This window comes from Mangifera indica, chromosome 7, assembly GCF_011075055.1.
Source record: "Mangifera indica cultivar Alphonso chromosome 7, CATAS_Mindica_2.1, whole genome shotgun sequence".
NCBI lineage: Eukaryota > Viridiplantae > Streptophyta > Magnoliopsida > Sapindales > Anacardiaceae > Mangifera > Mangifera indica.
In genome coordinates, this window is record NC_058143.1 from 17,119,046 (window position 1) to 17,135,891 (window position 16,846).

Below are 16,846 nucleotides of genomic sequence, written 5' to 3' on the forward strand. Positions count from 1 at the left end.
TTTATTTGTCTACAAGTCAGTAAATATATATATATATATATATATAAAAGTGAACAACGGGTCCTTACAAACAAAGACCTAAAAACAATCTAAATTCGTCCTTGTTAAAATAGAGGATAGCCGAAGCAATAATTCACGTTTAATATATATTTATTATATATTAGATGGCTTCCACCACAAGGACACTTGGCGTTTTCAAGCCTTCATATATGACTTTTGTGTGTGAAATCATTTATTGCAAAATGAAGAGAGTCAAAAATATAGGCTAATGGCAATGGCTCATGCCTATATATATTGCCCTTGTTTCCTTGTATGAAGAAGCATTCGGATTCCATAAAGAAAATTGCTCTCTCAATTTCTTCTCACTTTCATCTTCTTTATTTCAATTCTTCCTCCATTTCTTTATCTTTTGTATTAGTTAAATTAATTTTATAACACGTTATCAGTACGATCCGTTCAGATATATTATATCTTTATATTATACCGTTATGCTGTTTAAATATTATAAATATGGATATCCCAGTTGTGATATCTCAGTTGACTTTTAATTTATGTTATATTTCTGCTTAATTTTTCTTTATAATTATACAAGATTTGCAACCCGAAGTTTGTAAAATTGTAAATCTGAATCTGAAGTCCTGAAATTCTTGAATCTAGACCTGAAGTCTGGAATATCATAAATCTGAATCTGAAGTTCTGAATCTTATTTGTAACTTGAAGTTTACAAAATTATGAATCTGGACCTGCAGTCCTGAATATCATGAATCTGGATTTGAAATCCTGAATATCATTCGTATCCTGAAGTTTACGAAATTATAAATTTGTGACCTGAAGTCATAAATATTACTTGTAACCTGAAGTTTACAAAACCAAGAATCTGGACCAGAAGTCTTGATATTATTTAAATGTTTATTTTTATTGTATTTTATTTATTTGAATATTTATTTATTTGCATCTTTATTTATTTGAATATTTATTTTTATTTATATCCGATTTACAACCTGAAGCTTGTAAAATCGTGAGAAAATCATATATATGGGCCCGAAGTTCCGAATTTTACGATTTACAACTTGAAGTTTGTAAAATCATGAGAATACATGTTTATGGGCCGGAAGTCTCCAATTTCATAAATATGGGCCAGAAGTCCCCAGTTTCATCAAAGTCTTTATTTTAATAATGATATCACCTTTGCAACCTGAAGTTTGCATAAAGTGTGAAAAATATGGACTTGAAGTCCAAAACATAATCAGAATACGTATTATAATATTCTGAAAACTAATTACATAATATATGGACCTGAAGCTTCCAAAATTAATCCAAATATTTCTCCTACAAAATCAGTTGTTTTGTAAATATGAAATAATATTTGAACCTGAAGTTTCAAATATTAACTCATATATATTGTTTACAAAACCAGAAGTTTTGTAAATATGACAATAATTGAACCTGAAGTTCCTAAAATTAGATGGATAATATTAAATGAGCTTTTTACATGAGTCTCCACCTAGAATTTGTGAGCCTTGAAAAATTAACTAAATAAAATATCCCAGAAGGATAAATAAAAGACTATTATCTTTTGGCATCATATCCCTGAAGGATTACAAGCCGAAATATGAATACAATGACTCTATATTTAGTATAACTCTGTAATATTCAGAATTTTTTCCCGAATGTGGAAGATAAAATATTCCCCACATTTTATTTTTGCTTCTGTAGTAGCAATATCAGAAAAGAAATTCTGAATTAATATTTTCTCGTTATACATCGTTCCCTAAAGTGAACGCAACTACCAGAAGTAGTTATTATGAGTATAAAATGCCCAAAATTTTTAATCCATCATATATATTTATTTTGGAGCCATGCATATTATTTTATATTTTATTGTCATGTTCTCTTCCTTTCAATATTTTGTATACGTTATAACTAACGTAATTTTTACATGAAAGGAAATGGACTCCAAAATTGAAGCGTTAACTTCAAAAGCTGATGTGGGAGACATATGTTTGGTGGATAGTGCAACAACGCACACAATTCTTAAAGAAAAGAAATTTTTCTTATCTTTAGCATTAATTGAAGCTAAAGTAACCACCATATCAGGATCAATTGATTTGATAGAAGGCTCCGGAAGAGCCACAATTATGTTAAACAATGAGACCAAATTAAGCATCAATGATGCATTATATTCAAGTAGATCCAGAAGAAATCTACTAAGTTTTAAAGATATAAGAAAAAATGGTTATCATCTTGAAACCATGAGTGAAAATGGTACAGAATTCATCTGTATAACTAGTAATGCCTCCGGAAGAAGGCTTATACTAGAAAAATTGCCTGCTTTATCATCTGGATTGTATTATACAACCATAAAGGTAATTGAGACCTACGCAGTATCGAACCAGAAGTTCGTTGATCCAAAAGCATTTATGCTTTGACATGATCGTTTAGGCCACCCAGGATCTACAATGATACGTAGGATTGTTGAAAATTCACATGGACATACATTACAGAATCATAAAATTTTATTGTCTAGTGAACAATTCTGCATCGCCTATTCTCAAGGTAAATTAGTAATAAGACCATCCCCCTCCAAAATTGGAGGTGAATCCCCATCATTTCTGTAAAGAATTCAAGGGGATATATGTGGACCCATTCACCCACCAAGTGGGCCATTTCGTTATTTTATGGTCTTAATTGATGTATCTGCACGATGGTCTCATGTTTGTTTATTGCCTAGTCGAAATGTTGCATTTGCTAAACTGTTAGCACAAATTATCAAATTAAAGGCACATTTCGCAGATTATTCGATCAAGTCAATACGGCTAGATAATGCTGGTGAATTTACATCCAAAACATTTGATGATTATTGCATGTCTATGGGGATTGAGGTTGAACATCCAGTCCCACATGTCCACACACAGAATGGATTAGCTGAGTCTCTTATCAAACGACTCCAGGTAATTGCACGCACTTTATTATTAAAAAGTCAATTACCTACTTTTATGTGGGGACATGCTATATTACATGCTGCAGTGTTAATTCGCTTGCGACCTTCTTCTTATCATCAATATTCTCCCCTATAATTGGTCCTTGGTCACTAACCTGATATATCTCATTTAAGAATTTTTGGTTGTGTTGTATATGTCTCTATTGCGTCCCCTCAACGCATAAAAATGGGACCCCAACGTCGTTTGAGAATATATGTTGGATATAATTCACCATCTATTATCAGGTACTTGGAACCATTAACAGGTGATCTTTTTACTGCACGATTTGTAGATTGTCACTTTGATGAGACAATTTTCCCATCTTTAGGGGAAAAGAAAATGCCTCCTGAAGTTAGGCATGAACTTACTTGGTATGTACCTACCATGTCTCATTTAGATCCTCGCACATCCCAAAGTGAAACTGAAGTGTAAAGGATACTACGATTACAAATTATTGCCAACCAAATGCCTGATGCATTTGTTGATACAGCAAAAGTGACAAGATCACATGTTCCAGCTACTAATACACCAGCAAGAATCAATGTGACTGCTGAACAGTCTATTCGAGCCATGACTGATCCATCTACCTCACGCCAGAAGCGTGGTAGACCTGTTGGATCAAAGGACACTGTTCCTCGAAAAAGAAAGGCAAATAATCAAACAAATATTCCTCCAGAAGAGGTTATAGTCCCTGAAGAGACTCAAGCCCCTGAAGTGGTGCAAGCCCCTGAAGTGGTACAAACCCCTGAAGTGGCACAAACCCCTGAAGTGGTACAAAATCCTGAAGAACAGGAAAATGAGAATATTGAAATATCTTTAAATTATGTTCATACACAAGAAATGTGGAATCGTGAAACAATTATAGTTGATGATATATTCTCATTTGCAGTAGCTACTAAAATTCTAAATGATGATGATTTTGAACCACGTACTGTGGCTGAGTGCAAACAAAGACATGATTGGCCAAAATGGGAAGAAGCAATTCAAACAGAATTAGCTTCTCTAGCAAAACGTCAAGTGTTTGGGCATGTAGTTCCAACACCTGAAGACGTACAACCCGTTGGATATAAATGGGTATTTGTGAGAAAAAGAAATGAGAAAAATGAAATTGCTAGATATAAAGCCAGGCTTGTAGCCCAAGGCTTTTCCCAAAGGCCTGGTATAGACTTTGATGAAACATATGCACCTGTGATGGATATAATTACATTCAGATATTTAATCAGTTTAACAGTCTCTGAAGGACTGGATATGCATCTAATGGACGTAGTTACTGCTTATTTGTATGAAAATTTAGACGCTGAAATTTACATGAAACTCCCTGAAGGATACAAATTGCCTGAAGCAAAAAGTGTCAATTCAAGAGGCTTGTACTCAATTAAATTACAACGATCATTGTACGGATTAAAACAATCCGGACGTATGTGGTACAATCGCCTCAGTGAATATTTGAAAAAAGAGGGTTATGTGAATGATCCTATATGCCCATGTGTCTTTATCAGAAGGTCAGAATCGGGATTTGCTATTGTAGCAGTTTATGTTGATGATATGAATTTAATTGGGACTCCTGAAGAGCTCTCAAAAACTGCTGAATATCTGAAAAAAGAATTTGAAATGAAGGATTTGGGGAAAACAAAATATTGTCTCGGCCTGTAGATCGAGCACAATTCAAATGGAATACTTATCCATCAATCAGCATATATTGAAAAATTATTAAAACGTTTTAATATGGATAAGGCTTATCCTTTGAGCACCCCAATGGTTGTTCGGTCTCTTGATCCAAAAAAGGACCCGTTTCGTCCTAAAGAAGAAGATGAAAAGATACTTGGTCCTGAAGTACCATATCTTAATGCCATTGGAGCCTTATTATATTTGGCCCAATGCACGAGACCAGATATATCCTTCGCAGTTAATTTATTGGCCCGATTTAGCTCTGCACCAACCCGTCGTCACTGGAACAGAATCAAGCATATACTTCGTTACCTATGTGGGACTAAAGATTTGGGATTATTCTATTATGTCAAATCCCCTAAAAATCCTAGTTTGGTTGGATATGCAGATGCTGGTTATCTTTCTGACCCCCATAAGGCCCGTTCACAAACGGGATATGTTTTCACTTATAATGACACAGCTATATCATGACGCTCCACCAAACAAACCTTGGTTGCAACTTCTTCAAATCATTCAGAAATTTTAGCTCTCCATGAAGCCAGCCGAGAATGTATATGGTTACGGTCTGTCATCCATCATATTCAGAATGCATGCAGTCTTCCTTCTACAACAAACACTCCTTCCATATTATATGAAGACAATGCAGCATGTATAGCTCAAATTAGAGGTGGATACATCAAAGGAGACAGAACCAAACATATCTCACCGAAGTTCTTTTACACTCATGAACTCCAGCAGAGCAAAAAGATTGATGTCAAGCAAATCAGATCCAGTGAGAATCTTGCAGATTTGTTTACTAAGATACTACCGACATCAACATTTGAGAAGTTAGTGTATAACATCGGTATGCGGCGGCTCAACACGCAACCAAGTTAATCCTATTATAAAGAGGGGGAGCATTCATCAGGGGGAGCATTCATCAGGCAAAATTTTGAAGTTTATCCAATATTGGACAAAAGGTGCACTGTACTCTTTTTTCCTTCACTAGGTTTTGTCCCACTGGGTTTTCCTAGTAAGGTTTTTAATGAGGCAGTTTAAGCACGTCCAACGCCAACTTACAGGACATTTAATAATTATGTTCCTTTGTTTTGGTTTTTATCCCACTGGGTTTTTCTTAGCAAAGTTAATATAATTATTTGTAAATGGTGGAAATCCAAGGGGGAGTATTATATATTAGATGGCTTCCACCACAAGGACACTTGGCGTTTTCAAGCCTTCATATATGACTTTTGTGTGTGAAATCATTTATTGCAAAATGAAGAGAGTCAAAAATATAGGCTAATGGCAGTGGCTCATGCCTATATATATTGCCCTTGTTTCCTTGTATGAAGAAGCATTCGGATTCCATAAAGAAAATTGCTCTCTCAATTTCTTCTCACTTTCATCTTCTTTATTTCAATTCTTCCTCCATTTCTTTATCTTTTGTATTAGTTAAATTAATTTTATAACAATATTTGATTTGATTTATTTTTGTATAATAATGTTTTAGTAAATTAACATTTAAAAAGTGGTTTTTTTCCTGGTCAAACAATCAACAATCTTTTCATAATATCTTCTTTAAATAATTTTTTCTTCTTTGAATATTAGCGTATCAAATAAATCCCTAATTTGATTTTAAAAAAAGACAGCTCTCACTTATTACATGCCGAAGCAGGGATATTAATTAAAATAGGCAGTCGTTTCCCGCTTAAACATTTTTCGACAGCAATTCATACGTTTTACCTTTTTAAGCAAATTGAATTTTTCATTTCAAAAATACCCTTATTTAATTTTTCAACGTTTACCGTAGTATTTCACCGATTAATTACTTACGTTTAACTATACGCATTAAGATTAATTTATCTATAATGAATAAAATCTATAGATTAAAAAATAGATATACTACAGATTGAAAATGTTAATCTATGAATAAAATTGAAAAACACATTGAAAATCTATAGATTGAATAAAATTTATGAATAAAATCTACAAATTTTATAAAATAATTAAATTTAAAATTGATTGATATATATGAAAAATAATTGATATATCGAAAACGGTACGTTTTTCTCAAAACGGTGCGTTTTCTCAAAAGGGGTGCAAGAAAGTGTTAAGGGGTGCAGGAAGGGAATGAAAATACAAACGAGTGTGTGAAAATACAAATGGATGCGTGAAAATGTAAAGGGGTGCGTGAAAATACAAACGGGTGCATGAAAATACAAAACAAATGCGTAAAAATATAAACGGGTGCATGAAAATATAAAACAAATGCGTAAAAATATAAATGGGTGCGTGAAAATATGAAAAGGTGCGTAAAAATATAAACGGGTGCGTGAAAATGTGAAGGGGTGCGAGAATTGACTAAAGAATACGGGTGCGTGAAAGGGTGCGAGAATTGGTGCAGGTATGTGAAAGGGTGCGAGAATTTATTAAAGGGTGCGTGAAATTGCAACCCTTTATATTATATAAAGGGATGCGGGAAATTGCACCCCTCCACGCACCCCTTTATATATAAAGGGGTGCAGTATATATATATATATATATATATATATATATATATATATTATATTATATTATATTATATTATTAATATATATATATATATATTATTAATATAATATATATTTTTTATATTCCATGCACCTGCACTTATTCCCGCACCTCTTCACACACCTGCACCCTTTAGTCAATTCTAGTACCCTTTCAGAAATTACCGTACTCTTTCAGAAATTGTCGCACCATTTCAAAAATTGCCGCACCCTTTTAGTCAATTCCACGCACCCCTTTATATATATATATATATATATAAAGGGTGCGGGAATTGACTAAAGGGTGCAGATGTGTGAAGAGGTACGGAAATGGGTGTAGGTGCATGAAATATAAAAAATATATATTATATTATATTATTAATATATATAATATTATATTAATTAATATAATATATATTAATAATATATATATATATATATATATATATATATATATATATATATATATATATATATATATATATATATACTGCACCCCTTTATATATAAAGGGGTGCATGGAGGGTGCGGGAAATGCATTTCCCGCACCCTTTACACATTTCCCGCACCCATTATAAATCCCGCACCCTTTACACATTTCCCGCACCCATTATAAAGGGGTGTAATTTCACGCACCCTTTAGTAAATTCCCGCACTCTTTAGTAAATTTTCGCACCCTTTCACACACCTGCACCAATTCTCGCACTCTTTCACACACTCGTACCCTTTAGTCAATTTTTGTACCCTTTTACATTTTCACGCACCCGTTTGTATTTTCACGCACCCTTTCACATTTTCACGCACCTGTTTATATTTTTACACATTTGTTTTGTATTTTCATGCACCCGTTTGTATTTTCATTCCCTTCCCGCACCCCTTAACACTTTCCTACACCCCTTTTGAGAAAACGCACTGTTTTGAGAAAAACGTACCGTTTTCGATATATCTATTATTTTTCATATATATCAATCAATTTTAAATTTAATTATTTTATAAAATTTGTAGATTTTATTCATAAATTTTATTCAATCTATAGATTTTCAATGTGTTTTTCAATTTTATTCATAGATTAACATTTTCAATCTGTAGATTTTATTCAATCTGTAGTATATCTGTTTTTTAATCTATAGATTTTATTCATTACAGATAAATTAATCTTAATGCGTATAGTTAAACGTAAGTAATTAATCGGTGAAATACTACGGTAAACGTTGAGAAATTAAATGAGGGTATTTTTGGAATGAAAATTTTAATTTGCTTAAAAAGGTAAAACGTATGAATTGCTGCCGAAAAACGTTTAAGCGAGAAAGCGACTGCCTATTTTAATTAATATCCCATTAGTTAGTTGACACTTCACAATAATATTGGATACGAGTTAAGATGAACTCAAATAGGACCCTGCTTATTTTTTGAAGATCAAACTTGAAGCTTGGCTCATACTCGTCGAGCCCAGTGGAACACAAATTTGTGTTTGGTTCGTTTCATTATTTTAGAGTTTATGATCGATTCATACTTAGCTCAGACTCATGTACATTGACTAAACTTTGTTCAGATTCACATAAGATATTCAGTTCGACTCAGCTTGATTATCAGGCTCAACTTTGGCCTTGTATTTCAGGGTTGTGTCAAAATTTAGACTATTCATATATACAAAATATTATTCATCAAGATTCAAAAATATATACCGCATATGTACAAATAAGATTCCCTAATTCAAAAGTTTACACATGTTTGTAAAATCAATAAAATTATATGTATCCACTTTAAATACATAAATAAGTATATATTTGATGTATATAATTAGGTAGTTAGATGATTTTGAATTAAAGATAAAATAACATTCTATTAAATAATAATATATATAAATATGTATTCGTTTATATATTAAAATAGATATATATATATATATATATATAATATTACCCTAGTAAAATTAATCCCTAGAGATTCATGCATATGATAAAAACTATTTTTCTTATAAATCCCCTATGACTTTGACTAAATTAATTTATTGACAAACACTCAAGTTGTTACATCAATTCGGAGGCATCATTTAAAACTAAATTATCCCAAATTGCCTATTTTTCTGACCATTAATCAGTCAAAACTCTGATTAATTGCCCCGGGAATTAAATGTCTCCTTCCTCTTCTTCTTTGGTTGGCGTCACCAATCCATCCATCCTCGTTTTCAGCTTTAATTTCGTATTTGCAGAATTGCAGGCAACCCAAGAATAAGCAAGTTAAAAATGGTTACAGATGTAGATATGCTGTCTCTTCCCCCAAAAGTCAATGCCATTTAAAACAAAATATTGGAAATTAGAAGAAAAAAAAAAAAGAAAAGAGAGAGAGAGAAGGAAATTAGGGATGTGACCAAAATGCATTCATATTCCAGATTACTTTCATCTTTCGTAACTTGCATGACGTCTACTGGGAGAAAAATTAGTGGGCTTCTAGACTTTATGATTAGCCCGTAACAAATAATAAAATTATATGTATTAATAATTAATTATACAATAAATATAATTTTACGTAAAATTAAATTAGATCAATTGATTTGATCGGATAGATCGATTTGATTAGTTAGATTGATTCGATTAGTTAAACCGTAAACTCCGTTTGGTTTTTTGTTTATATATAAATATTAACTAATTTGAAATTTAATCAAATTTGATAAATCTTGTTTGGGTTTTTTTTTATCTACAAAATAATGTGTCAATTATTTAACATATTTAAAATTATATTTCATATGTTTTATATATTTTCTGTTTAAAAAGTATGGTAAATGTTTAATACTATTTAAGAAACATATAATAATTTAGAAATATATTGAATCGATTAATTGTTCAGTTAAACCAATTAACTGTAAACTAGTAGGATAATCGGTTTGATTACAGATCTGGTTTTAAAAACATTTCATATTATTATGTGATTAAATAATTTTAAATTAAAGATAAAGTAACTTTCAATCATAATACTATTCTTAACGGATAGTCAGGACAAGCAAATTCCACGAAGCTTGGGTGGGTAAAAATTATTGTAAGCTCCAAAACGAAACGTCCTGGAAATGCATGTTTTCTTTCTGCAAAATTTAATTATATTCTTTTTACTAAATATACCTAATTCCACTAATTTGATGCTTGTGTGCCAACCAAACAACCCTAATTTAACAGAAGAAGACACCACTCCTTGCCATGAACTACAAGTTAGTATCATTATCACATTCGATTTCTACCAATATAAAGAGTCATGATTCATAAGTGAGCATCAGCTGTGACTGAAAATGGCATTGTATTTGATGCCAAAGAAAGTATTATAGTTATATCAACAAAGTCTTGTCCAAAACTCACGAAACGAAAGACCAATTGGGTTTGCCCTAGAAAAGTGGCACTGTTCGAATAATGAAGACATGTAAGCATTTGCGTATCATCAACCAACAATAACCAGAAATTTCTCTCACGACTTAAACTATGAGCTAAAGAGGAGAAGTCTTTCAGAGTAATGCTTTGAACTTTCTTTATTTAATTTCTTATATCTTGACTTGACTTATATGGCTTATCTTTTATTTTTCTAGATCTTGGAAAATTGTTGCATATTTAGTAAAGTTTATAACGGTAGAAATTTCCTGATGAAAGCTAATATTAATCATATTTTTTGTTTAATAAAACTAAGTAATACGTCAGTTTACAGATAAGTTTGAATAATTAATAAAAAAGATTATAATTTTGATGAACTACAATTAATGTGAGTTTTAAAGTCTATTAGACTGTTGATATGACGTCAATTAACTTAATATATATTGGTTAGGTTCTCACTCCAAAACCTGATTTATAACTATATTATAATTTGTTTTATTGAAAGTTGTCATTTAAGAAAGTTTTTAGAATGGAAGATCACGTCACGTCGAAAAGTAATCTCGATAGATAATTTTCGTAGCTTTACGGATTTAAATTACATAACAATCTAAATATTTCTGTAATCTTTAAATATCTAATTTAATATTTTATAACATGTACGTAGATCATACGATTTAGGATTGATTAATTTAATTCAAATTTGTGCAAAATAAATCTTCCATTTAACGCCCTCTATGCTTGTATGAACAAAGAAGAAAGATGTGAGCATGTTAGTTCAACTATATCAAAATCCATTCACACATGAAACTGATTAAAGGGGATCATTTTAAATATTATATGCTATATTGAACTATACTTGGTCTTCATTGCAGCCGTCATCAAATTTTGGTCATTGAATTATTGTTTTCAACCGGTTTACTAAGTCGCCATATGCGTTTGTGTTTATATAAATTAAAGATATGATAATTCATACTGGGTATTTAACATCAAGTTTATAATATAATATGTAAGGTTCATACTGGCCTGATCAATGATCAGGATTGAGGGTGACTTCAACCAATTCAAATTTACTTTTTCGAACGTGTGGACAATTTCTAACCATGATATCGTTTAGATTTTCAAATAATTCACACAAATGATATGCGTTTATACAAATTTATTCATACAACTTCACATGAAAAAATCTAATTAGAGGGTTTTAAAATAGAAGAAAAAATAAATAATCGCATCACCTAATCACAATTATTACCTCAGTTTGTATATATAAATCCGTAAGATTTGTGAATACATATATTTTTATTCAATCATATTATATGTTTATATTCGACTTATTATAGGTGGACTAGCAAATATTAAAATTATTGTTCAATATTTACTTGAAGGTTAGGATAAATAACTTGAATTATTGCTTAATTAGGCATGAGATGCCAAACTCAATACACCTTCTTTAGTCTCCATATTCAATGAATTTACCCCTAAAATGCAAGTTCATGATGAAATTTCTGTGGTCTCCTCTGATGTTCAACATACACTTTGGGACCCCAAATTCAAATTTCCTCCTACCATTACATTATATTTGTTCTTTCAAACATTTATTGTTATTATTCCACAGAGATTTGAAAGTGACTTATTCATTCTTTGATTAATTTTTCATGGAGGAATCAAAAGATAAATTTTAAGTTTAATTTAGGGGTTCAATATAAATAAATATACAAACTAAAGAGCTTTCATAACAAAATCTATTAAAAAAATTGTATTATGTGGTTACATCATAATTATGGTTATTGGTTTTTTATGATATAATAAAATATAAGTTAAAAATAAAGTGTATGTTAAAATATATCAAATTAATATGTAAAGTATTTATAATATTTTAAAAAATTATGATATGATGATTAATTTTTTCTTTATAATTTTACTTTTAAAATTATACCATACAATATATATTAAAAAATAATTTTTTAATATATAATATGATTACCATTTTACCAATATAATAGTTTAATCATTTCTTGCACTAAACCCTTTTTACTAATATTCATGATATTCATAATTATGATCTCTTTATGATATTTACAATCATGGTGCTCTTTTATACTATTTTTTAATCAAACATATTATAACTTTTTCATAATTTTTTGTTTAAGATATACTCAATAAACTTTACTCAATGATGCCTTATCAATGAAGCTTACTGTTAAAGCCAGGGAGCATGGAAATTTGAACAAATTTAATTGAATATTGGGTTCAAAAAATAAAAAATAAAAATTTAGCAGAAGAAAATTAAAAGAGTAAACTTAGTAAATGATACACAAAAATAATGGTTTCTTTATGATGATGTAAAATATTTTCAATCAATCAAAAGGCATACATATAAATGTGATGCATTTCAAAGGATAGTTACAAGAGGTTAATTTGCTAAGCTAAGACTAAATAGATAGCTTAATTATACTTAATTAACATGATTAAAGGTTTAATTGCTAATTAAATATTGCTATACAGAACTTCGTGTCGGTCATTTTCCCACTCTCTCCCGTACACTCCTTTTTTTTTTTTACCAAAACTTGTTTTATCTTCTTGGTCTTTCTCCGCCTCCTCAAAGAACATTTTTAACTAGAACAAAGGTGTTAATGCCGATTCATCACCGGTGGTCAGGAAAACGTTGTACCAGAAGTCCATGCAATCATCAGCTACTGTGAGACTGCAATTGTAGCCCGGTTCCATGGCCACCACTGGAAATGAAGACTGGGGTTGTGTTATTTCATTGATGGAGTTGTCATCAATTGATGATGACAATGCTTCTGACCAGAAACTTTCATCGATTTCAGGGAAATTCTCAAATGACTCCATTTTTTCATCTTTCACATCTATGAACTGATGTGCTTCCCCAGTTGTGATCGATGAGACTTCACTGGAAGACGGCTGCGGAGACATTGAAAGGGTTCCAGGTGTTTCAGATTCCGTTTTGATTTTGGATTCACGTTTGGCTTTCCTTTTAGGCTTTGGTTTGGTTTCCGAATTTGCCTCTTGGTTTTGCTTCAGCCTCTTCTTCAAATGGGTGTGCCACACGTTTTTAATCTCATTGTCTGTCCTTCCTGGTAAGCTTGCAGCCATGGCTGACCACCTGGAAAATACATCAATGGAGAATCAATTTCTGTATAAAAATGCGAAAACCTAGCCAAATCTCGTGACAAAATATGAGAGAGATGTTGATATATGCATACATCTCATATTGCAGAATTCTAAAATGTGAATTGTCAAGATGAAAAGCAAAATCAGAACAGAGATGCCTTAAAAATAACATTGAGTTTCGAAAATAATCTTACCTGTTCCCTAAAACTTCATGCAACTTAATGATTGTTTCTTCTTCTTCAGCGCTGAAGTTTCCTCTCTTAATATCCGGGCGTAAGTAGTTCATCCACCGAAGTCTGCAACTCTTTCCACATCTCAACAAACCTGCAAACAGACCATCAACACAAATCCGACTCATGAAGAAATCCAAAACCATCTTTATATTTTTCATCCACTTGTAATTACTCACCAGCATACTTTGGCAAGGCCCGCCAATTAGAGTGACCATATTTTTGAATATAGGAGATTAAGATTCTATCTTCTTCCGGGGTCCATGGCCCCTTCTTCATCCCCATTTTCTCACAGCAAGGAGCCCTCACCATCTTGGATTTTCTTAAGTGGAAAGTACACCCAGCTTCAAATTTTTTGGGGCTCTAAGGCCTCTATTTATCCTGGAGATATTCCACAAACCGGCTTGATAAGTCAAGACAGGTAGGGCATCTCAACGAAGCAATTTCGAGGAAATTGATGTCACCATTTGTCATCAAGTGACTGGTAAAAGTACTGCACACAGCATTTATTCAACAAAAAAACAAATCCAAATATTAATAATTAATTATAATTACAATTATTCCATTAGTTAAGCAAGCAGATGACGCTTCATGACGCATGCAGTCGCCAATTAACAAATCAACTCCCATCTCCCTAATTTTATCCAAAATTTCGAGCTTTACTCTGTAAGTGAATAATTAAATTATAATAAAATTTAGGGCAAAGACTGTTTCCTCTCCGATATTCAATACAAAAATAAATATATATTTATGAGATTTTAAAAATTAAAATACCCACTTATTAACTTAATTTTTATTAAAAATTTTATTTAAAATTAACGGTAAATTATTATTTATTAAAAAAAATAAAATTTATCATATTTTCTTCCTCAGATTTAAAAATCTTATAATTTTTCTTTCATTTAAAATTTTTAAATATTAAAAAATAATCATTTTACCTTCAAATCCCTAAATTTTATTTCTACTCTCTCTGACAAAAGCAATCATTTAAAAACAAAATAGAGACTCAGTGACCATATCCAGCAAGTGAATTTTCGCCTCCTTTAACGTCCAAGAAGAGATGGAGATCTCGACTTAACCAAGCTCTAAAAATGTAAGTGAATAATTAAATGATAATATAATTCATCCATTTTTTTGGGCATTTGATTTTAACAAAGCTCTAAAAATGACTCTTTCATTTATGGGATATTAACTGGGGAAAGAATATTTTTATTTAATCATTTTTCATAGTTTTCTTTTGAACATAGAAGGCCTATAGGGGTTTTTCTAATTATATTTTGTTGGAATTTTTTTAAAATAAATTTAAAAAAAATAATACCCATCTGAAGACATTTTCAATAATATACAAAGTGATGATACATCAAATTCAATACATAGCTACATAATAATTATATGATCATATTCAAACACCATATGTATTTAATTCAACACAGACCTTATTATTGACTATACATACCTTCTTGAAATTCATATATAAACTAGATTTGCTGATAAATTATATACATTTGAGTCAACGAAATTTAATTTTAGTTCAATGCATTTGCCATTTTGTCTTCCTGTCATGAGCCCCCCTTCAACCTGAAATTCAGACTTCATTAAACACTTACTGCAGTTTCAGTTCGAGGGAAAGCTCGCATTTTTTGACTAGTTAGTTTGTCTATTTATGAAATGATAAATAAAATTCAATGGTCAAAAAAGAATGCACGTGCCCATCTCATGTGAATGGAAGCATAGGCCTTGGAGGACGGCACCCGTACAAGTCAAATCCAAGTGACTTCCCAGAAAGCAAACAATGCATTTGATTTTTATTATATATTTTGTAACCGCCTTATGGTACGAATAATAAAAATTATGAAGTATTTATTTTAAATATATAAATATATGTATTTATATGTATTATTATATAATTAAATATAAAATAATATTTAATTATATAATAATTTATATAAATATATATATATATATATATATTTATATACTTAATAAGTATATATAATATTATTATAATAAAAATTACTTTTCAATTTTATTTTTTATTATATGTAATATTTTATTTAATTTATAAATAATAAAAATTTTGATATTATTTTATTAGTACTAGTGAGATGGCTAGAAATATAAGAAAATTTTAAATATTATTTTCGTTTTAGGTATTAAAATATTATAAAGTAATATTAATTTTATTATAATTATATTATTATTTATTTATTTTAAAAAATAATTTTATTTTTAATTAATATAATAAATAATATAAAAATATTTTAAAATAATTAAACCTAATAATATTTAAGTAAAATAATATATTAATATTTTTTATTATCTTTAATTAAATATAATAATTATTTATATCTATCTATTTTTATCAAATTTTATTAAACATAATAATAATTTATATTTAATAATTGTTAAAATAATTTTTTAAATTTAGATAATAAAATATTAACTAAATCAAACACCATATAAAATTAATTAAATTTATTTTTATGATTTGAATTAGTCAAGATGTTATTAAATTTTTCAAAGGATTGCTAATTAATGAAAAAATTATATATTATTCTCCTATTTTGGCGGCTCCTTTAATCAGGAGACTTGGTACTTTTTTCTAGGCGTTGAAAGATTAATAGTTGGTTGATTAATTTCTTACCCAAATCTTGTTTTTTTTACACTAATTAAATATATATATATTTTTATATATATATATAAAAGGGAAATTTTAAAAAATAGCCAAAATACCCTCTCATTAAGCAAAAATACCCAAAATCACTATTTCCAAGCAAAAATACCCAAATTTACTGTTTCTAAGCAAAAAATACCAAAATTACCCTTCTCCTCATTTATTTAACTCTCTCACTCACTATAGGGGTTAAACGTAAATTTAGATAAATATGGAGGGTTTTTGGATATTTTATATTATAAACAAGTCTGCTGTTATATGACAAATTTCTGAAAAACCCACTGTGTTCTAAGAAATTCTC

The 16,846-nt window shown here is 30.1% G+C and overlaps 1 protein-coding gene across 1 annotated transcript; it reads right to left on the reverse strand.

The window, feature by feature from the left end:
• Positions 1–12,856: 12,856 nt before the first annotated feature.
• LOC123220512 (transcription factor MYB15-like) lies at positions 12,857–14,221 on the reverse strand. Its single transcript, XM_044642754.1, has 3 exons — positions 14,051–14,221; positions 13,836–13,965; positions 12,857–13,633 (listed from the first exon to the last, which is right to left on the reverse strand). Exons 1-3 carry the CDS (start codon positions 14,181–14,183, stop codon positions 13,123–13,125), a joined length of 774 nt encoding a protein of 257 aa, XP_044498689.1. The 5' UTR covers positions 14,184–14,221; the 3' UTR covers positions 12,857–13,122.
• Positions 14,222–16,846: the final 2,625 nt, after the last annotated feature.

Coding starts and splice junctions, on each gene's coding strand:
- LOC123220512 (XM_044642754.1), bottom strand. CDS start 14,183: ATGGTGAGGGCTCCTTGCTGTGAGAAAATGGGGATGAAGAAGGGGCCA. Junction 13,966..14,050: donor GGCCTTGCCAAAGTATGCTG/GTGAGTAATTAC, acceptor GTCTGTTTGCAG/GTTTGTTGAGATGTGGAAAG. Junction 13,634..13,835: donor CATGAAGTTTTAGGGAACAG/GTAAGATTATTT, acceptor TGTATTTTCCAG/GTGGTCAGCCATGGCTGCAA.